Source organism: Lissotriton helveticus, chromosome 12 (genome assembly GCF_964261635.1).
Source record: "Lissotriton helveticus chromosome 12, aLisHel1.1, whole genome shotgun sequence".
In the NCBI taxonomy this organism is placed as follows: Eukaryota; Metazoa; Chordata; class Amphibia; order Caudata; family Salamandridae; genus Lissotriton; species Lissotriton helveticus.
Window position 1 is genome coordinate 73,155,753 of NC_136073.1, and position 25,920 is coordinate 73,181,672.

The 25,920-nt window shown below is 46.0% G+C and overlaps 1 protein-coding gene across 2 annotated transcripts in view; it reads right to left on the bottom strand.

The window, feature by feature from the left end:
• DNAH2 (dynein axonemal heavy chain 2) overlaps positions 1 to 25,920 on the bottom strand; it is a 3,497,426-nt gene that overhangs the window by 2,048,962 nt on the left and 1,422,544 nt on the right. For both annotated transcript variants that reach the window (XM_078670326.1, XM_078670327.1), the window contains one exon: positions 23,084 to 23,209. In XM_078670326.1, the coding sequence (XP_078526452.1) occupies positions 23,084 to 23,209 (126 nt within the window). The remainder of the gene's footprint in view (positions 1 to 23,083; positions 23,210 to 25,920) is intronic.

Genomic DNA, 25,920 nt, shown 5'->3' on the forward strand with positions numbered 1-25,920 from the left:
ACTCGGTTGCCTTAGAGAAAGTAGCCGAATTCGATTACCTCGGTATTCGGATTACGGATAGGATGTCTTGGGCAAATCACATCGACAAAATGGTCCTCAACCATAGGAGAGTAGGAGGAGCTCTCATGAGGGAGTTCCGTGCCTCACCTAGGAGATCACTTACCCCAATAATTGATATCTACAAGGCCAAAGTAGTGACATCAGCCTTGTATGGGGCAGAACTGTGGGGCCACTGCCGTTTGGATGCCCTAGCGACAGCGGAGAGCAAGCTACTAAAATCCTTTATCTCTATTCCACTGAGCACACCATCTGTACCAGTGTTGTTGGACACGGGCTGTAAAAATATTAAAGATCAGGCCCAGCTTCGCCCGCTCCTGCTATGGACACGAATCTGGAGGGGCGAAGAATTAAAATCCTATGCTGATGGCCTGGGGGAAATAATGAGCCTGGGGGGCTGGGCTAAGATAAGATGGTTAAGAGAAACTAAAAAGCTTCTGGAGAAGATCGGACTAGGGGACAGTTGGTCATCGCGTTCAGCCCCTCCAAAAGAAGTTGTCAAGGCGCTTTTCTGGAAATGGACTGCGGAGCGCCTAATTACAAACTCGAACCACTGCAAGTCCACTGTCGCCTTCCTACAAATCAAAGACATTGTGGCCTTTGAACCCTACCTGGACCTGATCACCCTCCCCTTTGACCAAGCCCTTTATTTTAAATTTAGAGTTGGATCCCTCCCGCTAGGTGCTGTGGTATCGAATTGGACATCAGCGGCCCGTACTTCCCCCAATTGTGCATGTTGCCCGAGCAGGGTTGAGTCCATTGCGCATGTCCTATTTGAATGCCCGGATTATGCAAGGCCTAGGAGTTTTTGGTTGAAACCTCTCTGCCGAAATATGGGTACACGTAGCCACCAAGTAGCCTTGCGTATCCTAACTACGGACACTTCCCCCCCTATTGTGTGTGGAACAGCTAAATTTTTAAAACAGTTTTGGCTTATTCGTTGTAAGAGATTGTCAGTAGCGGTTTAATTCTTTTTTTTAGCTAAATTATTAACGGGCACTTTATGTCCTTTTATCCTTTTTAAATGAGTTCCTATACTGACTTCTTATAGCAATGTTTTTTGTTTACTGTAATGATTGTATTGTAAATGTGCTTATAAGATATCTTGCATATCGAATAAAAGCTTATGACTGATATATATATATACTACTATTATAAAGGAAGAACTTTGAACCTTTGAGACGGGTAAACTGGGGAACCACAGCGCCAATACAAACACCCGATACATCGTTGTAATCGTCAGGGTCTGTAGATGGACATAGGCTATATAAAATAAATATACGTTATTTAAAATATTTACCTAAAAAAAAAGTAGTCCCTTGGAAGTAGCGCCGGCCGGCCGCGACGTGCGTGCTGACATCAGGAGCCAGGGAGGAGCGGCAGACATGAGCGTGGGGAGGAGCGGCGGACAGGCGACGAGGAGCGGTGAGCAGAGGATGAGGTAGGTGCAATATAAAAGCTACAGGCAGGGAAGAACGGTGAGCGTAGGTGAAATACAGGCGGGGAGGAGCGGTGAGCGTAGGTGAAATACAGGCAGGGAGGAGCGGTGAGCGTAGGTGAAATACAGGCGGGGAGGAGCGGTGAGCGAAGGTGAAATACAGGCGGGGAGGAGCGGTGAGCGAAGGTGAAATACAGGCGGGGAGGGGCGGTGAGCATAGGTGAAATACAGGCAGGGAGGAGCGGTGAGCATTAAATGAAGCAAAAGAGGTAGCAAACGGCAAAAGTGAGTGCATTACAAAAGTGAGAATCGTGAGCCAACAAAATACAAGATTTAACAAACGGTGCATTGCATGACGAAAAAGTGGCGGGGAGGAGCGGTGAGCGTAGGTGAAATACAGGCGGGGAGGAGCGGTGAGAATTAAATGATGCAAAAGAGGTAGCAAACCGTGCATTACAAAAGTGAGAATCGTGAGCCAACAAAATAGAAGAGCTAGCAAACGGTGCATTACATGAGGAAAAAGTGACGTGTGCAGGTTACAAAAGCGTACAAACTAAACAGAGGTATAATACTGCAATATATGAAGGAAGGATCCGGGGGACCCACGGACAACGTCGGGGCGGGCGGGGGCCCTGAAGCCTGATTGCTCCCGGACAAGGTCGGACGGGCTGCTAGTATATATATATATATATATACATATTTCATTTTTTCTCATATCAATGCAGCTCCCATCTAGGAGGCTAAGCAATGTAATAAAACCCATAAACCACTTTTGCAACATAAATAATATATATATAAAAACACAAGAGGGCAAGTAGCACTTGGACTCTGTTTTTAATGAGTAAACCTCATGAAGAAAAACCTGCAAATAAAGCAGACATTGTTAGCTACAGGCTGCATTGTAAACCAATAGCATAGAAAATGAACGCATTTTCATACAAAATTGGCACCTTGCCTTTAACCTGTTGACCTCGGCACTAATTCCGCCACAGTGCAGGTGATTTATGAGTGGGCGTGGTTCAGACGGCCCCTGCCGTCCTCCACACATGCCCACCATGACGTTGGACGGCCACCGGCCTGCCGACGCACGCAAAGGGTTAAGGCAGCCATGACCCCTAGCTTCCCATCATGTCTCAGGGGTGACAGTTAGGTAAGTTGTTCTTTGCATAAACCTGAAGATCAGGGCACAAAGATATCCTTTAACAATAAAGAAAATCTCATTTGCCTGGGGAGGTGGGTGGGTTGCTTATGATTTTGATGAGGATGCCCCTGGATATGAACTAGGATTACAGGTAAGTAACTTATCCATCTCTTCCAGGGAATCCTCATCAATAGTCATGAGCACTGAATAGAATAGCAAGCCCATCTTCCACATGCAGGCAAATGAGAGAGAGAATGACCCAATATACGATAACAGCCAACATCAGCTGTTGAACAGATTCCTCAAGGAGCCCTGGCCTACTTGAGTGTCTGCTCTGGTATCTGAATCCAGACAATACTGCCTCGTAAATGTATGGACGGACATCCAAGTTGCCTCCTTACAGATTTCAGAGATAGGCACGTTATGAAGAAAAGCAGTCGTAGCCACTTTTCCTCGTGTGGAATGCGCCTTGGGAGTAGGCCCAAGGAGCTTTTGCGCTAATTGATAAGCTAATTTGATGCATGAAACTATCCATCTGGAGATGGACCGCTTTGAAGGTGAAAAATCTGTTCTGATCGACCCATAGTTAACAAATAGTTGATCAGATTTTCTCGTGGACTTGGACCTATCCAGGTAGAATTTTTACGTCCAGAGAGTGTAAAGCCCTCTCAGCTGGAGTGGCGGGGTTAGGGGAAATGGTGGGCAGCGAGATAGTCTGATTCACATGGAAATCTGACACCACCTCCGGAAGGAAAGAGGGATGAGTCCTCAATAAAACCCTATTAAGATGGAAAACAGTATAAGGTTCCTTAGAGCAGAGGGCCTGCATTTTGCTCACTCTGCGAGCTGACGTCATCGCTACCTAGAAAGCCGCCTTCCAAGTGAGGTGTTGCAAGGTTGCTTTGTGGATAGGTTCAAAAAGCGGACCCATCAACTTTGATAGCACCAGGTTTAGCTCCCAGCGTGGTGAAGGAGGCCGGACCGGATGGTAGACCTTTTTCAGACCCTGTAAGAAGTCGTTTACAACTTGTAACTGAAAAAGAGAAGGCTAAGAAGGTGAGCGCCTATATACAGTGATAGCTGCTAAGTGCACCTTAATGGAATGAAACTTCAAGCCTGCTTTAGCCAGGTAAAGCAGGTATGGTAGAATGACCTCTTCCTGCCCTTTGGTTGGGTTACGGTTGTTTTGAATGCACCACATATGAAATCCATTCCACTTGCATGCATATGAGTGTCTAGTGGACGGCCTTCTTGCTTCTTTTAAGATGGACATGCAGTCTTGAGCCAGTCCTAAATGGCCATACTGGAGGACCTCAGCAGCCATGCTGCCAAGTTCAGTGAGAGAAGGTTGGGGTGATAAATCCTCCCATTCATCTTGGACAGCAGGTCCAGTCTGCACGGCAGCCTGCTGTGAGGGCATTCTGACAGGTTAGGAAGGTCCGGGTACCACCAATGTCTCGGCCAATCCGGGGAAATCAGGATCATCCTTGTGTGCGAGTGAGACAGCTTGGTCACTACCTTCGGGATGAGAGGAAGGGGTGGAGAGGCGAACACAAATGCCCCTGACCTATCTATCAAAGGGGCATTCCCCTTCGACCCTGGCCAGTAGAATCTTGCGGCGAAGAGTCGGCATTTTGTATTTTCGTCATTCGCGAAGAGATCGATGCTGGGACGACCCCAAGTCTGGAAGATGTCTTTGACGACCTCGTCGGTGAGAACCCAGTCCTGTCTGTCTTCGAAGTGTCGACTGAGAGCATCCGCTCTCGCATTCTGTTCTCCCGGCAGATGTACGGCTGTGATCGATAGATTCTGTGCCAGGAGCCGATGCGGAGGGCTTGAGCTTCCAGAGACAATGTGCGTGAGCGAGTTCCCCCCTGTTTGTTCAGGTAGTACATGCTGGTGGTATTGTCCGTCTGTACTAAGATTGAACTTGCCTGAATCGAAGGGAGGAAAGCCTTGAGGGCCAGGTGAACTGCTCTCAGCCCCAGCATGTTTATGTGATATGACCACTCTTTTGACAACCATTGACCTTGTGTCTGGAGAGACCCCATGTGGGCTCCCCAGCCCTGGAGGGAAGTGTCCATGATCAGTGTTTGAGAGGGAGGTGCTTGATGAAAAGGTATCCCTACGTGCATATTCTCCTTCATCCACCCTTGGATGGATGCTCTTGCTGCGTTTGAGAGACTTATTTTGTCATCCCAGCGAGCTGTTTGCTGGTCCCACTTATCTTCCAGAACCTGCTGTCGAGGACGCATTCGCAGTCTGGCATTGGGGACCAGGAAAATGCAGGATGCCATCGACCCTATCAGGGAGGCAATCTGACAAACCAACAGCATTCTGTTGTCCAGAACAAGTTTGCATTTCTGTATGATGGGAAATGGTCTCTCCTCTGAAGGACACACTTTTCCTGCCTCAGAGTCTAGCAGAGCTCCGAAATAATGGATTCTCTGTGTGGGTTGTTGAGTCGATTTGTCAAAGTTCACATGGAGGCCCTGCCGGTGACAAAGCACTAGGCATTGCAGGAAATTACTTCTCACGCTGTGGGGGGAGGGACTCTTCAACAGCCAGTCATCCAGGTACCAGTACACTAAGATGCCTCTGCAGCGTAGTACTTTGAACTGGTAGTGAGAAGATCCCACCAGGAATCTCAGGTATGGTCTGTGATGTTGACTGACCAGAACACGAAAGTATGCATCTTGTAGATCCAACTAACACATCCAATCCCCCTGCCTGAGTTGTGGATATATTTGATGGAGAGCCAACATGCAAAACTACTCCTTCCTGATTGATTTGTTGAGTGTTCCCAGATCTAGAATGGGCCTGTATTCTGCTTTTCAACCCTTCTTCTTTACCAAGAAGTATCTTGAGTAGATCTCTCTCCCTCTTTGAGAGCCGGAAAGAACAACTGACCTAACTGTCACTCCTGAGGCATGATGGGAAGCTAGGGGTCATGGCTGTCTTCAAAGCACGGTGCCAGTCTTGCATGAAAATGCTTTAATTTTCTAAGCTATTGGTTTACAACGCAGCCAGCAGGCTAACAATGTCTGCTTTATTTGCAGTTTTTTCTTGATGAGGTTTAATCATTAAAAAAAAGAGTTCAAGTGCTCCTTGCCCTCTTGTGTTTTTATATGTATATTATGTATTTTGCAAAAGCAGTTTATGTGTTTTATTATATTGCTTAGCCTCCTAGATGGGAGCTGCATTGTTATGAGAAAAACTGATATATATGTGTGTGTGTGTGTGTGTGTGCGTGTGTGTGTGTGTGCGTGTGTGTGTGTGTGTGTGTGCGTGTGTGTGTGTGTGTATATATATAAATTCACTGAAAAAACCATAGGTTATAGACCATATATAGTTAGGAATTTGCATTTACAAAACCTTGAAAATTCACTGAAAAAACCATAGGTTAGAGACCATATATAGTTAGCTGGACATTTTATTGACATAAAACCAATGAAATTCCATATATAGTTAGTTGCACTAACTATATATCGCGCACCCGCAATCCACTGCTGATGATGTCACATATTACATCATTCATGACATGGTCAGTGACATCACTGATGACATCACTGATGACATCTCAAATGACATCACTGATGACATCACTGATAACATCTCAAATGAAGTTCCGTTACGCGTCAGGTACGCGAACCGGGGCGCTAACCGGAGCGCTGTCACAGATATATATATTTTTTTAAACGTTAATTTCTCAAAATCCACTGGAGCACATATATTGAGACATAGCAAAGGCACGTCGGGCAAACCATATCTACAATTTTGCCAAGTTTCATGTAAATCTATTCAGCCGTTCGAGCTAAAAGTGAGTCCAACCGCCCTATGGAAAAATGAATGGGAAAAACGCGTTTTGGGACCCCCCTTTTTTCTCGGCCCCCCCAAATTTTCAGGGGCTGCTCAGAAACAAAATGTGCCATTTTCCTGAAAATTTCAGCCAATTCCGTCCACAAACGCCAAAGTTATTAGACATAGAATTTTCAGAAATCCCATAGAGAAAAAATCCTAACTATATATACCCACTGGCTATCGCCAGTAGGTAATATACATATATAAACATATATAATCTGCATATCTATATAAATATAAATGCATGCATACATATACATATATGCATACATATGCATGTTATTTACATGAAAGTTTTAAAAACACTAATAAAAGCAAAGCTAAAAAGCCACCTCATTACAAACAGAATGGCTTTAACTTAAACGAGGGCGAGATCTATTGCATTTTCAATGCTTGTTTACTTTGGTTCTATCAAGAAGGCATTCAGATGTGTCACACATTTGCCATAAATTCTGAATGTTAGCACTCTAGTTGCTCATTAGATCACTGTAGTAAAGCTAGTGCTCACCAGGGAAGTCTGCTGCTAATCATGGTTTGCAGCCATTTTCCCGCATTTTTTATCCCGCAGACTTTCAGTCCGCATACCATTATCCCGCAAGGTCATTGACCTCGCATACCATTATCCCACATTTTTTCAAAACGCATGTGCATTTATCGCGCATGCCTTTACAAAGAATTACGTTTTAAAGGCATGTATGGTAAATGCATTTGCGTTGTGAAAACCACGATGACGAGAGAGGTAAGTGGGTTTGTGTTAATTTTTTCGTGGGTTAGTGATTGTGTAGTGTAGTGTAGTGTTGTGTAGTGTAGTGTTGTGTTAGTGTAGTGTAGAGTTGTGGTGGTTGTTTAGTGTAGGGTCATGCTGGGGGTAGTGTTTTAGGGTTTAGGGTTGTGTTGTAGTGTTTGCGTCGTGTAGGGTCATGCTGGGGGTAGTGTTTTAGGGTTTAGGGTAGTGTTGTAGTGTTTGCGTAGTGTAGGGTCATGCTGGGGGTAGTGTTTTAGGGTTTAGGGTTGTGTTGTAGTGTTTGCGTAGTGTAGGGTCATGCTGGGGCTAGTGTTTTAGGGTTTAGGGTAGTGTTGTAGTGTTTGCGTAGTGTAGGGTCATGCTGGGCGTAGTGTTTTAGGGTTTAGGATAGTGTTGTAGTTTTTGCGTAGTGTAGGGTCATGCTGGGGGTAGTGTTTTAGGGGTTTGGGTAGTGTTGTAGTGTTTGCGTAGTGTAGGGTCATGCTGGGGTGTAGTATTTTAGGGTAGTTTGCGTAGTGTAGGGTCAAGCTGGGGGTAGTGTTTTAGGGTTTTGGGTAGTGTTGTAGTGTTTGCGTAGTGTAGGGTCATGCTGGGGGTAGTGTTTTAGGGTTTTGGGTAGTGTTGTAGTGTTTGCGTAGTGTAGGGTCATGCTGGGGTGTAGTGTTTTAGGGTTTTGGGTAGTGTTGTAGTGTTTGCGCAGTGTAGGGTCATGCTGGGGTGTAGTGTTTTAGGGTTTTGGGTAGTGTTGTAGTGTTTGCGTAGTGTAGGGTCATGCTGGGGGTAGTGTTTTAGGGTTTTGGGTAGTGTTGTAGTGTTTGCGTAGTGTAGGGTCATGCTGGGGGTAGTGTTTTAGGGTTTTGGGTAGTGTTGTAGTGTTTGCGTAGTGTAGGGTCATGCTGGGGGGTAGTGTTTTAGGGTTTTGGGTAGTGTTGTAGTGTTTGCGTAGTGTAGGGTCATGCTGGGGGTAGTGTTTTAGGGTTTTGGGTAGTGTTGTAGTGTTTGCGTAGTGTAGGGTCATGCTGGGGGTAGTGTTTTAGGGTTTAGGGTAGTGTTGTAGTGTTTGCGCAGTGTAGGGTCATGCTGGGGGTAGTGTTTTAGGGTTTAGGGTAGTGTTGTAGTGTTTGCGTAGTGTAGGGTCATGCTGGGGGTAGTGTTTTAGGGTTTAGGGTAGTGTTGTAGTGTTTGCGTAGTGTAGGGTCATGCTGGGGGTAGTGTTTTAGGGTTTAGGGTAGTGTTGTAGTGTTTGCGTAGTGTAGGGTCATGCTGGGGGTAGTGTTTTAGGGTTTAGGGTAGTGTTGTAGTGTTTGCGTAGTGTAGGGTCCTGCTGGGGTGTAGTGTTTTAGGGTTTTGGGTAGTATTGTAGTGTTTGCGTAGTGTAGGGTCATGCTGGGGGTAGTGTTTTAGGGTTTAGGGTAGTGTTGTAGTGTTTGCGTAGTGTAGGGTCATGCTGGGGTGTAGTGTTTTAGGGTTTTGGGTAGTGTTGTAGTGTTTGCGTAGTGTAGGGTCATGCTGGGGGTAGTGTTTTAGGGTTTAGGGTAGTGTTGTAGTGTTTGCGTAGTGTAGGGTCATGCTGGGGGTAGTGTTTTAGGGTTTAGGGTTGTGTTGTAGTGTTTGCGTAGTGTAGGGTCATGCTGGGGGTAGTGTTTTAGGGTTTAGGGTTGTGTTGTAGTGTTTGTGTAGTGTAGGGTCATGCTGGGGGTAGTGTTTTAGGGTTTAGGGTAGTGTTGTAGTGTTTGCGTAGTGTAGGGTCATGCTGGGGTGTAGTGTTTTAGGGTTTTGGGTAGTGTTGTAGTGTTTGCGTAGTGTAGGGTCATGCTGGGGGTAGTGTTTTAGGGTTTAGGGTAGTGTTGTAGTGTTTGTGTAGTGTAGGGTCATGCTGGGGGTAGTGTTTTAGGGTTTAGGGTAGTGTTGTACTGTTTGTGTAGTGTAGGGTCATGCTGGGGGTAGTGTTTTAGGGTTTAGGGTAGTTTAGTTGTTTAGTGTATGCTAAAGGCATTTTCGTTCTAAAAGTTTTCTGATTTTAATTTGCGGCCTAATAGTACATGCGGGATTTTTTTTGCGGACTGATGGTATGCGGGATTTCGTCATATATTCGCTAATCATACTTTCTATGGCAAAATGAACCCCCTCATTTTGTTCCTTTTTAAATTAAATGTTTTAAGAGTTACCACTTTATTCCAATCAAGATGGCTTCAGGTGTGCCATACCTTTGTAATAAGTAGGACTGTTAGCACTCTAGTTGTTCTTTAGAACACTCTGGGACATTCTGTCATTGGGCTATAGTTGGGCTACATCTGGCTGATATTTGGGCTACATTTGTTTTTTTTGTCTCTGGTGGCCATCTTTGGGCTACATTGGGCTACATTGGGCTACATTGGGCTACATTTGGGCTCCAACATATATATAGCCCAATGTAGCCCAATATATATTTTTCAAAGTTAATTTTCGTAAAAACCACTGGAGCCTATATCTTGAGACATAGCAAAGGCACATCGGGCTACCAGTCCCTACAATTTTGCCAAGTTGCTCCCGGACAAGGTCGGACGGGCTGCTAGTATATATATATATATATATATACATATTTCATTTTTTCTCATATCAATGCAGCTCCCATCTAGGAGGCTAAGCAATGTAATAAAACCCATAAACCACTTTTGCAACATAAATAATATATATATAAAAACACAAGAGGGCAAGTAGCACTTGGACTCTGTTTTTAATGAGTAAACCTCATGAAGAAAAACCTGCAAATAAAGCAGACATTGTTAGCTACAGGCTGCATTGTAAACCAATAGCATAGAAAATGAACGCATTTTCATACAAAATTGGCACCTTGCCTTTAACCTGTTGACCTCGGCACTAATTCCGCCACAGTGCAGGTGATTTATGAGTGGGCGTGGTTCAGACGGCCCCTGCCGTCCTCCACACATGCCCACCATGACGTTGGACGGCCACCGGCCTGCCGACGCACGCAAAGGGTTAAGGCAGCCATGACCCCTAGCTTCCCATCATGTCTCAGGGGTGACAGTTAGGTAAGTTGTTCTTTGCATAAACCTGAAGATCAGGGCACAAAGATATCCTTTAACAATAAAGAAAATCTCATTTGCCTGGGGAGGTGGGTGGGTTGCTTATGATTTTGATGAGGATGCCCCTGGATATGAACTAGGATTACAGGTAAGTAACTTATCCATCTCTTCCAGGGAATCCTCATCAATAGTCATGAGCACTGAATAGAATAGCAAGCCCATCTTCCACATGCAGGCAAATGAGAGAGAGAATGACCCAATATACGATAACAGCCAACATCAGCTGTTGAACAGATTCCTCAAGGAGCCCTGGCCTACTTGAGTGTCTGCTCTGGTATCTGAATCCAGACAATACTGCCTCGTAAATGTATGGACGGACATCCAAGTTGCCTCCTTACAGATTTCAGAGATAGGCACGTTATGAAGAAAAGCAGTCGTAGCCACTTTTCCTCGTGTGGAATGCGCCTTGGGAGTAGGCCCAAGGAGCTTTTGCGCTAATTGATAAGCTAATTTGATGCATGAAACTATCCATCTGGAGATGGACCGCTTTGAAGGTGAAAAATCTGTTCTGATCGACCCATAGTTAACAAATAGTTGATCAGATTTTCTCGTGGACTTGGACCTATCCAGGTAGAATTTTTACGTCCAGAGAGTGTAAAGCCCTCTCAGCTGGAGTGGCGGGGTTAGGGGAAATGGTGGGCAGCGAGATAGTCTGATTCACATGGAAATCTGACACCACCTCCGGAAGGAAAGAGGGATGAGTCCTCAATAAAACCCTATTAAGATGGAAAACAGTATAAGGTTCCTTAGAGCAGAGGGCCTGCATTTTGCTCACTCTGCGAGCTGACGTCATCGCTACCTAGAAAGCCGCCTTCCAAGTGAGGTGTTGCAAGGTTGCTTTGTGGATAGGTTCAAAAAGCGGACCCATCAACTTTGATAGCACCAGGTTTAGCTCCCAGCGTGGTGAAGGAGGCCGGACCGGATGGTAGACCTTTTTCAGACCCTGTAAGAAGTCGTTTACAACTTGTAACTGAAAAAGAGAAGGCTAAGAAGGTGAGCGCCTATATACAGTGATAGCTGCTAAGTGCACCTTAATGGAATGAAACTTCAAGCCTGCTTTAGCCAGGTAAAGCAGGTATGGTAGAATGACCTCTTCCTGCCCTTTGGTTGGGTTACGGTTGTTTTGAATGCACCACATATGAAATCCATTCCACTTGCATGCATATGAGTGTCTAGTGGACGGCCTTCTTGCTTCTTTTAAGATGGACATGCAGTCTTGAGCCAGTCCTAAATGGCCATACTGGAGGACCTCAGGAGCCATGCTGCCAAGTTCAGTGAGAGAAGGTTGGGGTGATAAATCCTCCCATTCATCTTGGACAGCAGGTCCAGTCTGCACGGCAGCCTGCTGTGAGGGCATTCTGACAGGTTAGGAAGGTCCGGGTACCACCAATGTCTCGGCCAATCCGGGGAAATCAGGATCATCCTTGTGTGCGAGTGAGACAGCTTGGTCACTACCTTCGGGATGAGAGGAAGGGGTGGAGAGGCGAACACAAATGCCCCTGACCTATCTATCAAAGGGGCATTCCCCTTCGACCCTGGCCAGTAGAATCTTGCGGCGAAAAGTCGGCATTTTGTATTTTCGTCATTCGCGAAGAGATCGATGCTGGGACGACCCCAAGTCTGGAAGATGTCTTTGACGACCTCGTCGGTGAGAACCCAGTCCTGTCTGTCTTCGAAGTGTCGACTGAGAGCATCCGCTCTCGCATTCTGTTCTCCCGGCAGATGTACGGCTGTGATCGATAGATTCTGTGCCAGGAGCCGATGCGGAGGGCTTGAGCTTCCAGAGACAATGTGCGTGAGCGAGTTCCCCCCTGTTTGTTCAGGTAGTACATGCTGGTGGTATTGTCCGTCTGTACTAAGATTGAACTTGCCTGAATCGAAGGGAGGAAAGCCTTGAGGGCCAGGTGAACTGCTCTCAGCCCCAGCATGTTTATGTGATATGACCACTCTTTTGACAACCATTGACCTTGTGTCTGGAGAGACCCCATGTGGGCTCCCCAGCCCTGGAGGGAAGTGTCCATGATCAGTGTTTGAGAGGGAGGTGCTTGATGAAAAGGTATCCCTACGTGCATATTCTCCTTCATCCACCCTTGGATGGATGCTCTTGCTGCGTTTGAGAGACTTATTTTGTCATCCCAGCGAGCTGTTTGCTGGTCCCACTTATCTTCCAGAACCTGCTGTCGAGGACGCATTCGCAGTCTGGCATTGGGGACCAGGAAAATGCAGGATGCCATCGACCCTATCAGGGAGGCAATCTGACAAACCAACAGCATTCTGTTGTCCAGAACAAGTTTGCATTTCTGTATGATGGGAAATGGTCTCTCCTCTGAAGGACACACTTTTCCTGCCTCAGAGTCTAGCAGAGCTCCGAAATAATGGATTCTCTGTGTGGGTTGTTGAGTCGATTTGTCAAAGTTCACATGGAGGCCCTGCCGGTGACAAAGCACTAGGCATTGCAGGAAATTACTTCTCACGCTGTGGGGGGAGGGACTCTTCAACAGCCAGTCATCCAGGTACCAGTACACTAAGATGCCTCTGCAGCGTAGTACTTTGAACTGGTAGTGAGAAGATCCCACCAGGAATCTCAGGTATGGTCTGTGATGTTGACTGACCAGAACACGAAAGTATGCATCTTGTAGATCCAACTAACACATCCAATCCCCCTGCCTGAGTTGTTGGATATATTTGATGGAGAGCCAACATGCAAAACTACTCCTTCCTGATTGATTTGTTGAGTGTTCCCAGATCTAGAATGGGCCTGTATTCTGCTTTTCAACCCTTCTTCTTTACCAAGAAGTATCTTGAGTAGATCTCTCTCCCTCTTTGAGAGCCGGAAAGAACAACTGACCTAACTGTCACTCCTGAGGCATGATGGGAAGCTAGGGGTCATGGCTGTCTTCAAAGCACGGTGCCAGTCTTGCATGAAAATGCTTTAATTTTCTAAGCTATTGGTTTACAACGCAGCCAGCAGGCTAACAATGTCTGCTTTATTTGCAGTTTTTTCTTGATGAGGTTTAATCATTAAAAAAAAGAGTTCAAGTGCTCCTTGCCCTCTTGTGTTTTTATATGTATATTATGTATTTTGCAAAAGCAGTTTATGTGTTTTATTATATTGCTTAGCCTCCTAGATGGGAGCTGCATTGTTATGAGAAAAACTGATATATATGTGTGTGTGTGTGTGTGTGTGCGTGTGTGTGTGTGTGCGTGTGTGTGTGTGTGTGTGTGCGTGTGTGTGTGTGTGTATATATATAAATTCACTGAAAAAACCATAGGTTATAGACCATATATAGTTAGGAATTTGCATTTACAAAACCTTGAAAATTCACTGAAAAAACCATAGGTTAGAGACCATATATAGTTAGCTGGACATTTTATTGACATAAAACCAATGAAATTCCATATATAGTTAGTTGCACTAACTATATATCGCGCACCCGCAATCCACTGCTGATGATGTCACATATTACATCATTCATGACATGGTCAGTGACATCACTGATGACATCACTGATGACATCTCAAATGACATCACTGATGACATCACTGATAACATCTCAAATGACATCACTGATGACATCATCTAGTGTCTGTGTGTTTTTGTAAAGTTTAAATATGTTTTACATATTGAAGAATGAGTGGATGTATGGAAGACTGAGTGTGTGTGTGGCTGGCTGGGAGGTGTGTGACTGTGCATATCAATGTGTACTTGTATCAGTGATCGTATAAGAGAGTAAGTATGTGTTAGTATATGTGTGAAAAGTATGGTGTTCTGTGTTTAACTGTATAGATGAGGAAATCGAAGTGTGATTGATTCTTCACAGGACTGACTAGGTGTATGAGTGCATATGATAGTGTTGTAATAATGAGTGACTGTATGTATGAGTGATTGTATGGGTGAATGAGTGAATGTGTGTGTAGACGTAGGAATCAGTGAGTGCGTATGTAGTAACTGGTATTGGTGTGTCATGATGTCATCAGTGATGTCATTTGAGATGTCATCAGTGATGTCATTTGAGATGTCATCAGTGATGTCATCAGTGATGTCACTGAAGTATGGTGTTCTGTGTTTAACTGTATAGATGAGGAAATGGAAGTGTGATTGATTCTTTACAGGACTGACTAGGTGTGTGAGTAACTCCATGGATGAGTGGCAGTGTGTGAGTGTCTGCATAGGTGTATGAGTGCATATGATAGTGTTGTAATAATGAGTGACTGTATGTATGAGTGATTGTATGGGTGAATGAGTGAATGTGTGTGTAGACGTAGGAATCAGTGAGTGCGTATGTAGTAACTGGTATTGGTGTGTCATGATGTCATCAGTGATGTCATTTGAGATGTCATCAGTGATGTCATCAGTGATGTCATTTGAGATGTCATCAGTGATGTCATCAGTGATGTCACTGACCATGTCATGAATGATGTAATATGTGACATCATCAGCAGTGGATTGCGGGTGCGCGATATATAGTTAGTGCAACTAACTATATATGGAATTTCATTGGTTTTATGTCAATAAAATGTCCAGCTAACTATATATGGTCTCTAACCTATGGTTTTTTCAGTGAATTTTCAAGGTTTTGTAAATGCAAATTCCTAACTATATATGGTCTATAACCTATGGTTTTTTCAGTGAATTTCATTGGTTTTTTAAAAGCTAATATCTATAGCTGTAAAATATATTCTTTATTACGTGACGTATCACGTAGCCACGTGAGACGCCTCATGACGCGTCGCATAACCGTGACGTATCGGCTCTGCAGCGCAAACAAAACCCGTAACGTAAGCGTGCCGGAGCACGCTTACAGATATATATCTTTTTTTTAACCTTAATTAGACAAAATCCACACGTGCACATATCTTGAGGCCTTGCAAAGGCACATCAAACAAACAGTCCCTACAATTTTGCCAAGTTTGCTGGAAATCTATGCCCTTAATTTTTTTTTTTACTGTTTCTCTTGGTTTTCCCCTTGTTACGCTTACCGGGACGCTACCCGGTACGCGAACCGGACGCTCCAAAAACACAAGATGGCGGACTCCCGTTACGCTGCCGGTTAGCTGCCCGGTTCGCGTACCGGGAAGCGCCTCTACCGCGAAAAATTGCGGGGGACTTTAATATCCCCCTCATCAATCCTAGGGGGTCAGGAGGGGTTTACCTTGCCCCCTTTCCTTCATTTCCCCCTTCTTTTTTCACCACATCTTGTCTCTCGAACCTACCGAGAGACAAGATGGCGGCCGCTCCAGACTGTTTACAATGTTGACAGCTACGCTGCCGGTTAGCTGCCCGGTGAGCTGCCCGGTGAGCTGCCCGGTGAGCTGCCCGGTTCGCGTACCGGGACGCGCCTCTACGGCGTAAAATCGCAAAAAAATGTTTTTTTTATTTTTTGCCCCGCGGGGCACTTTAATATCCCCCTCATCAATCCTAGGGGGTCAGGAGTGGTCTACCTTGCCCCCTTTCCTTCATTTCCCCCTTCGTTTTTCACCACATCTTGTCTCTCGATCGTACCGAGAGACAAGATGGCGGCCGCTCCGGACTGTTTAGAATGTTGACAGACACCGGAGAGCCAATCAGCTTCGCTTCGCGAAGTTCCGTTACGCGTCAGGTACGCGAACCGGGGCGCTAACCGGAGCGCTGTCACAGATATATATATTTTTTTAAACGTTAATTTCTCAAAATCCACTGGAGCACATATATTGAGACATAGCAAAGGCACGTCGGGCAAACCATATCTACAATTTTGCCAAGTTTCATGTAAATCTATTCAGCCGTTCGAGCTAAAAGTGAGTCCAACCGCCCTATGGAAAAATGAATGGGAAAAACGCGTTTTGGGACCCCCCTTTTTTCTCGGCCCCCCCTTGACGAAACCCCCCCAAATTTTCAGGGGCTGCTCAGAAACAAAATGTGCCATTTTCCTGAAAATTTCAGCCAATTCCGTCCACAAACGCCAAAGTTATTAGACATAGAATTTTCAGAAATCCCATAGAGAAAAAATCCTAACTATATATACCCACTGGCTATCGCCAGTAGGTAATATACATATATAAACATATATAATCTGCATATCTATATAAATATAAATGCATGCATACATATACATATATGCATACATATGCATGTTATTTACATGAAAGTTTTAAAAACACTAATAAAAGCAAAGCTAAAAAGCCACCTCATTACAAACAGAATGGCTTTAACTTAAACGAGGGCGAGATCTATTGCATTTTCAATGCTTGTTTACTTTGGTTCTATCAAGAAGGCATTCAGATGTGTCACACATTTGCCATAAATTCTGAATGTTAGCACTCTAGTTGCTCATTAGATCACTGTAGTAAAGCTAGTGCTCACCAGGGAAGTCTGCTGCTAATCATGGTTTGCAGCCATTTTCCCGCATTTTTTATCCCGCAGACTTTCAGTCCGCATACCATTATCCCGCAAGGTCATTGACCTCGCATACCATTATCCCGCATTTTTTCAAAACGCATGTGCATTTATCGCGCATGCCTTTACAAAGAATTACGTTTTAAAGGCATGTATGGTAAATGCATTTGCGTTGTGAAAACCACGATGACGAGAGAGGTAAGTGGGTTTGTGTTAATTTTTTCGTGGGTTAGTGATTGTGTAGTGTAGTGTAGTGTTGTGTAGTGTAGTGTTGTGTTAGTGTAGTGTAGAGTTGTGGTGGTTGTTTAGTGTAGGGTCATGCTGGGGGTAGTGTTTTAGGGTTTAGGGTTGTGTTGTAGTGTTTGCGTCGTGTAGGGTCATGCTGGGGGTAGTGTTTTAGGGTTTAGGGTAGTGTTGTAGTGTTTGCGTAGTGTAGGGTCATGCTGGGGGTAGTGTTTTAGGGTTTAGGGTTGTGTTGTAGTGTTTGCGTAGTGTAGGGTCATGCTGGGGCTAGTGTTTTAGGGTTTAGGGTAGTGTTGTAGTGTTTGCGTAGTGTAGGGTCATGCTGGGCGTAGTGTTTTAGGGTTTAGGATAGTGTTGTAGTTTTTGCGTAGTGTAGGGTCATGCTGGGGGTAGTGTTTTAGGGGTTTGGGTAGTGTTGTAGTGTTTGCGTAGTGTAGGGTCATGCTGGGGTGTAGTATTTTAGGGTAGTTTGCGTAGTGTAGGGTCATGCTGGGGGTAGTGTTTTAGGGTTTTGGGTAGTGTTGTAGTGTTTGCGTAGTGTAGGGTCATGCTGGGGGTAGTGTTTTAGGGTTTTGGGTAGTGTTGTAGTGTTTGCGTAGTGTAGGGTCATGCTGGGGTGTAGTGTTTTAGGGTTTTGGGTAGTGTTGTAGTGTTTGCGCAGTGTAGGGTCATGCTGGGGTGTAGTGTTTTAGGGTTTTGGGTAGTGTTGTAGTGTTTGCGTAGTGTAGGGTCATGCTGGGGGTAGTGTTTTAGGGTTTTGGGTAGTGTTGTAGTGTTTGCGTAGTGTAGGGTCATGCTGGGGGGTAGTGTTTTAGGGTTTTGGGTAGTGTTGTAGTGTTTGCGTAGTGTAGGGTCATGCTGGGGGTAGTGTTTTAGGGTTTTGGGTAGTGTTGTAGTGTTTGCGTAGTGTAGGGTCATGCTGGGGGTAGTGTTTTAGGGTTTAGGGTAGTGTTGTAGTGTTTGCGCAGTGTAGGGTCATGCTGGGGGTAGTGTTTTAGGGTTTAGGGTAGTGTTGTAGTGTTTGCGTAGTGTAGGGTCATGCTGGGGGTAGTGTTTTAGGGTTTAGGGTAGTGTTGTAGTGTTTGCGTAGTGTAGGGTCATGCTGGGGGTAGTGTTTTAGGGTTTAGGGTAGTGTTGTAGTGTTTGCGTAGTGTAGGGTCATGCTGGGGGTAGTGTTTTAGGGTTTAGGGTAGTGTTGTAGTGTTTGCGTAGTGTAGGGTCATGCTGGGGGTAGTGTTTTAGGGTTTAGGGTAGTGTTGTAGTGTTTGCGTAGTGTAGGGTCATGCTGGGGTGTAGTGTTTTAGGGTTTTGGGTAGTGTTGTAGTGTTTGCGTAGTGTAGGGTCATGCTGGGGGTAGTGTTTTAGGGTTTAGGGTAGTGTTGTAGTGTTTGCGTAGTGTAGGGTCATGCTGGGGGTAGTGTTTTAGGGTTTAGGGTTGTGTTGTAGTGTTTGCGTAGTGTAGGGTCATGCTGGGGGTAGTGTTTTAGGGTTTAGGGTTGTGTTGTAGTGTTTGTGTAGTGTAGGGTCATGCTGGGGGTAGTGTTTTAGGGTTTAGGGTAGTGTTGTAGTGTTTGCGTAGTGTAGGGTCATGCTGGGGTGTAGTGTTTTAGGGTTTTGGGTAGTGTTGTAGTGTTTGCGTAGTGTAGGGTCATGCTGGGGGTAGTGTTTTAGGGTTTAGGGTAGTGTTGTAGTGTTTGTGTAGTGTAGGGTCATGCTGGGGGTAGTGTTTTAGGGTTTAGGGTAGTGTTGTACTGTTTGTGTAGTGTAGGGTCATGCTGGGGGTAGTGTTTTAGGGTTTAGGGTAGTTTAGTTGTTTAGTGTATGCTAAAGGCATTTTCGTTCTAAAAGTTTTCTGATTTTAATTTGCGGCCTAATAGTACATGCGGGATTTTTTTTGCGGACTGATGGTATGCGGGATTTCGTCATATATTCGCTAATCATACTTTCTATGGCAAAATGAACCCCCTCATTTTGTTCCTTTTTAAATTAAATGTTTTAAGAGTTACCACTTTATTCCAATCAAGATGGCTTCAGGTGTGCCATACCTTTGTAATAAGTAGGACTGTTAGCACTCTAGTTGTTCTTTAGAACACTCTGGGACATTCTGTCATTGGGCTATAGTTGGGCTACATCTGGCTGATATTTGGGCTACATTTGTTTTTTTTGTCTCTGGTGGCCATCTTTGGGCTACATTGGGCTACATTGGGCTACATTGGGCTACATTTGGGCTCCAACATATATATAGCCCAATGTAGCCCAATATATATTTTTCAAAGTTAATTTTCGTAAAAACCACTGGAGCCTATATCTTGAGACATAGCAAAGGCACATCGGGCTACCAGTCCCTACAATTTTGCCAAGTTTGGTGTAAATCCATTCAGCCGTTCAGGCTAAAAGTGAGGCCAACCGCCCTATGGAAAATTGCATGGGAAAAAACACGTTTTGGGACCCCCCTTTTTTCTCGGCCCCCCCTTGACGAAACCCCCCCAAATTTTCAGGGGCTGCTCAGAAACAAAATGTTCCATTTTCCTGAAAATTTCAGCCAATTCTGTCCTCAAACGCCAAAGTTATTCGACATAGAATTTTCAAAAATCCCATAGGAAAAAAATCCTAACTATATATACCTACTGGCTATCGCCAGTAGGTAATATATATATATATATATATATATATATATATATATATATATATATATATATATATATATGGTAGAGCAAATTGCGCAAGCGCTTTAGTGAGGGCTCACCGCAGCATCTAAACTTCTGGTTTGTTTGTGGCCCCCAAGCAAGGACTGAAGGCTCCCTCTTTCATTGTACGAACGTTAAACCCTTAATGAACTTCTCGACTCGCAGGACTACATCTTCCAAGAGTCTAGGTGTCGTAACTCCACCCACTCAGGGCGGAACACGCCTTCTTCCCGAATATAACGTATTTGGGAAATGCGAGCTGAGTTTGGTGTATTCCTTTCTCCAGTCCATGAAGAAGGGGCGGGTTTTGGCCCCGAAACGCGTCGGACATTCGTACAATGAAAGAGGGAGCCTTCAGTCCTTGCTTGGGGGCCATAAACAAACCGGTGGTTTAAACGCATGCGGTGAGCCCTCACTAAAGCGCTTGCGCAATTTGCTCTACCATATACTTCACGGCCTGCCATGGTCGGGGTGAGGAGCTCCGCTACAGTATCGGAACAAGTATCCATGCATCTGAAGCCTGTGACGATGGAAACTATCATCGCCTGCCAGCACAGCATCTACTTTTTAATTCAGCGAGAGTTGAAGACTGCCCTCGCCTCCTACTCAAGGATTTTAATGACATTATAAACACAAGGAAACGCCAACCTACTTAAGGGTTTAATGAACTTCTCGACTCGCTTGACTACATCTTCCAAGAGTCTAGGTGTCGTAACTCCACCCACTCAGGGCGGAACACGCCTTCTTCCCGAATAAAACGTATTTGGGAAATGCGAGCTGAGTTTGGTGTATTCCTTTCTCCAGTCCATGAAGAAGGGGCGGGTTTTGGCCCCGAAACGCGTCGGACATTCGTACAATGAAAGAGGGAGCCTTCAGTCCTTGCTTGGGGGCCATAAACAAACCGGAGGTTTAGATGCTGCGGTGAGCCCTCACTAAAGCGCTTGCGCAATTTGCTCTACCATATATATAAATATATATATATATATATATATATATATATCTGTATATATCTGTATATATATGTTTTTCATATATAATTTTTATTATTTCTGGGGTCCCCGCACATTGGCGGGAATAGTCAGTGCTTATGACTTTGATGAGGATCCGCTGGAAGAGAACTGTATGTGTTGAAACCGAGCATTGCAGGACACTTTCTTCAGGTATTCTAGGGCCTTTTCCCATTCCTTATCATGTAGTGGACAACCTATCTCCTCCTCCCATTTCTATTGCAGCGGGGTTAGTGTAATGGCAGTGGATCTCAGATTGCTTTATAAAGCCATGTAATTAAGTGTCGGCCCATGCCCATATTGAGTATTGCGTAGAGCACCGGGTGTATTGCGGGTTCCCCCCTGAGAGGTTTCAAAGGCGGTGGCAATTTAGGATTATTTGTCTATCGAGCAGGAACCACACCCGTGGGAGGCCTGCCTCTCCGAGAGCTCGTCGAACGGTAATAGTTGACCCTCAGTGGACAGGGATCCAACCTCTAGGACCGAGCGGTTCGTCCAGAATTGCATTGTCCGAGTGGAGTAGTATCCTCCGATTCAAGAGAGTCTGGCTAGCGAGAATAGAGGGGTATACAAGGGGGTCCCGCCAGACATGCGGTGAATGCGTAACATGCATGCATGTGCTACCGTCACCTGTATGGGATATGTTGGCTCAGGACAGGTGCCGGGGAGGATCAGGCAGCAAATAGCCTGCACCAAAATAGATCCTATCTCCGAGGCGGTCTCCCCCAGATGTCGCCCCGCTGTCCATCGAGACAGCCATTGGAGTTGCGCCATGAGGAAGTAGGCTTCAAAGGAAGGTGCCCCCAGTCCTCCTCGGTCTGCTGGGAGTTGCAGCTTTGAAAGGGCCACTCTCTGACATCTGTTTCCCCAAATAAGGGAGCTCAATAAGGTATCCAGCTCGCGGAAGAAAGAGTGAGTGGAATGACAGGGGTATTGGCAAAGTAGTAGAGAAATTGCTGCACTAAAGTAAGTTTTGCTAAGGCTATACTACCTATTGGGGCTAGAGGCAGAGCCTTCCAGAAGGTTGCTCGGGCTTTAGCTCCCGCTATGGCTCTACATTGATTACCCTCGAATAAGTCAGTGGGACAGTGATAATGTCGAATGCAAAGGTATCGTGGGACGCATGTATTCCAAGCAATACTTGAGTCTCCGAATCTTATCTCTCGTGGGGGAAGGTCTGGGTACAGAGGGTATAAAATGGATTTTGCCCAGTTGACCTTCAGCCCTGCAGCAGCCGATAAGTCCGAAAGTGTATTCCATATGGAACTGAGATCCGCTGCGATATCCCGTATATACAGCAACAAGTCGTCTGCATACAGAGACACAATGTGCGATGTACCTGCTATTGGGATGCCCCAAGCTTCTCCCTCCTGGCGCAACAGTATCGCGAGAGGTTCCATTGCCATGGCAAATAACATGGGGAGAGTGGGCACCCCTGCCGGGTGCCTCTCCCTATCTAGAGGGGCAGTAAAATGTATTTACCCAGTCGTACCCTGGACGTGAGATTTGTGTATAATTGTTCTGAAGGTAGGACACAGCCCCATCCTTTGTAGCGTCCCGAAACGGTATGGCCAGGCCAGGATGTCAAAAGCCTTTTCCAGGTCCAGGACCAGGCAAACCGCCCTCGGGTAGCGACCCAAAGCTCAATCCTGGACATGAAAGAGCCTGTGGATGTTTTGGGAGGTATTCCTACCCTACCCATTCTGGCCCGGGTGTATTAACGGCAGGAGCATTGGGCCCAGTCAGTCCGCCAGAATCTTGCTTAGGATCTTACAGTCAGCAAATAGTAATGTTATTGGCATGTATGAGGTCAGCTGCACCACGCCTCGCTCAGGATCAAGACTATGGATTCCCGCAGTGAGCCAGGTACCTCCTCCTACTCTAGCACTGCCCCGAACATGTCTGCCAATTTTGGTGCCAACAACGTGGCAAATTTATAAGGTGTTTGATATTGCAAAATCTATACGCTGGGGAGGAAATCAGGGATGACTTAGAATGATGGGGTTGTAATGCAAGGTGAAGATGTGAATGAAGGACAGAGTCAGTATGTTGATGAGTATATAAGAGAGTTTTCAGCTCCAAAACCAATTAAATATAGTTGCTAGATCTACTTTCAAGAGGGAAGCTTGGAAATGCCCTGACTCCAAACATTAAACTGAGGTTTTATGTGAAACACATGCATGCTCTTCGGTCACTGTATCTCTGGTCTCTGCTTCGAAACAATTAAATTGGCAGTGTTGTGATCTCCAGAAGTGTTAACATACCGCAGTTATGTGACTTGTCTATTAAATGTCACATTTACTGTAGGTCGATGTCCATGCTGGACCTGCACATTTATTTAGATTGCTGTAGATAAAAGTTTGGTGGTTTGTACATGGTTGACAATTCAAATACATGTTAAATAAAATGCCAAATCAAAACAAGGCATCAAAGTTTGCTGACCTTTCCGTAGTCTATTGATGGGGTATCAATTCCAGGAAAGAGGTCTTGAATGATGGCAGCGAATAGCGGCAGGTCGATGGAGGTCAGCTTGGCGATGTTCATATCTTTCATGGACATAAGAAGAATCTACAAAATATAAGTATAGGTCATGCCTGGTCTCTCCCAAAAGAGGGTGGTATAATTTTGCAGAAAGCAAACACACTATAGACAGTCTGAGGCACAAGTGTCTTGACGTACGAGTTGCTTACCTTCGGTAACGATGTATCTGGTAGAGACGATTCTAGCCGCAGATTCCTTCACGTAGAATTACTCCCAGATGTGAGACTGGATCCGGAAACTTTTTTGCCACAGCATCCCTGCACGCCGGGGCGACATCACACGACTCCGCCTAGGCGTCTTCCTCGCACGTGACGTCAGCGAGGTCACATAAGACCCGCCTCGACGTGCATACGTCAGTTTTCTCCGGAGAATTTTCCGCACCACAATGTGGAAACACCAGATAAAAAACTGTGGAAGCATGGGCACAGTGTGCAAAAAGCAGAACATTTGGAAAGAAACGGTGACTAACAACACCACCCACAGTAGTGTCACACCGCAGAACCCAAGGCAGGGAAAGAAGAAGAAGCGAGCAGAGCCCTGCGCAACCACTCTGCCAGCACATAGACAGCCTCCAACCTCTATGCCCCGGAGGCAAGGAACATGCGTAAGGACGTGGTACACGTAGGAAACCCACGATCCCCATCCTGAGCAAGGAAGGGGACCAGTCCCAACACAGACAGGGACAACAAACCCCCAAGCCACCCCAACATAAAGGGCAACTACCCACAAGGGACAAGGGCAAGACATGGCCAGATGACTCTTAATCAGAGGATAGCAATGGAAGAAAGGGAGGGGAGGGAGGACAGGGATAGACAGCAAGCCCCCCCAAACCTGGAGTAGCCAGAGCAGCAGGGCACCGAAACACCGGGACCCATCCTCCAAAGAACCAAAGGAGGAAAGAACAGCCCCCAGACGGAGCCACCCTTCAAGAACAAAGAAGGCACTCACAGGAGATACAGCCCCCCATCGGGAGGCGAGTACCGAAGACCAACCTAAGGGTCCTCGCAGAATAGGGGAGGAAGGGCGGGCCGTGAAGGAATCTGCGGCTAGAATCGTCTCTACCAGATACATCGTTACTGAAGGTAAGTAACTCGTACATCTGATAGAGACTACTAGCCGCAGATTCCTTCACGTAGAAAAGATACCCTAGCAATACCCCCCTGGGAAGGAGGGTATGCGAAAGGACCCCATCAGCCAATACAGAACAGAGGCCTCCACAGGGAACCAGATCTGTGGACCAGGTAGAACCTCGTCCCTGCCAGGCAAGGGGGACCCCCCAAGCAGACCCCCACCGACCCCAAAAGGATAGGAGGGAGAAGAAGGCTGAAGAGGAACCAAGGGCAAGGTCGGAGAAGCCTAGAAGACCCAAGGAATCGAGGGAAAGAAGGCGAACCCACTCCAGGTGGAGAACAACCTGCCAGCCAGAACTGCGCTGGCAGTCAAAAGCTGCCAGAAGCAAGAAGAACAGCCCGAGGCCCCAGGAAGGCAGAGTAGGCGGCGCCTGGCAAGGGAGAACATAGGATCATCCCAGACCTCAGGGCAAGAACAGGGAGAGGAGGAGATGCCCGGGCACACCAATACGAGTGACCGCGCACACAACCTCAAAGAGCAAAGCAACCTAAACAAACGCCATCGAGAACCGGCACTCGAAGGCGACCAGAACCCTCCAGCAGAGCGCAAGCCATATGACAGCTACCATTACCCCACCTAGGGTACGATAAGTCCCAAAATATGGGAATCCTCTTCAACAGAACTTCCGCAGCAGAGGAAAAACAAAAGAGCCACGGGGAACAAAACACCCCCGCGAAAGGCTTGACAAGCAGCCCAAGTAAGCAGAAGGCCTAATCTCAGGGCCACGTCTGCGCAACAATTCCAAACACACAAAATCAACAAAAAGGGCTGTCCAGCAGCCAACAATGCCAAAGTCCCAAGGAAGGACGCAATGGCCAGAAAACACACTCCCCAGCCAGAACAACCGGCCTAAGAAGGCCGAGAAGAACAAGTTACTTACCTTCGGTAACGCTTTTTCTGGTAGATACAATATCTGCCTGTGGATTCCTCACCTTGTGAATATCCCCTGCGTCAGCAACATTCGGAAATTCTTTTCGTAGCTTTGCGCCGACGTGGACTCGGACGTCATAGAGGCACGGCATCGCTCGCGTCTCCGCTGACGTCACCGACGCCTATAATAGGCCCACGTCGGCGTGATGACATCAGTTCCGCCCTTTTTTCCGTGCCTTCGAGGCACACGAACGGACCAATGACAGTAGACATATACACAGTATACGCAGTATAGAAATCAAGGTAACACACACAGAGTGAAGCAAATGCAATAAAACATTTGAAATAAACAACTCCTTGAAAATAAAATGAATACATTATAGAAACTCTGGTGAAGAAGAGTGGACAACGGGGAGGCGGGTGGGTCAGTGAGGAATCCACAGGCAGATATTGTATCTACCAGAAAAAGCGTTACCGAAGGTAAGTAACTTGTTCTTCTGATAGATACATCTGCCGTGTGGATTCCTCACCTTGTGAATAGAGTCCCACAGCAGTCCCCACTTCCGGAGGAGGGTGTCCACTCTTCTAGACCAGGAAATCCTGGAGAACAGAGCGTGCAAAGTGACCATCCCTCCTCACCTCGGAATCCAAGCAGTAATGCTTCGCGAAAGTGTGGAGGGAAGACCAAGTTGCCACCCTACAAATATCCTCTACAGGAACACCTCTAGCCAATGCTG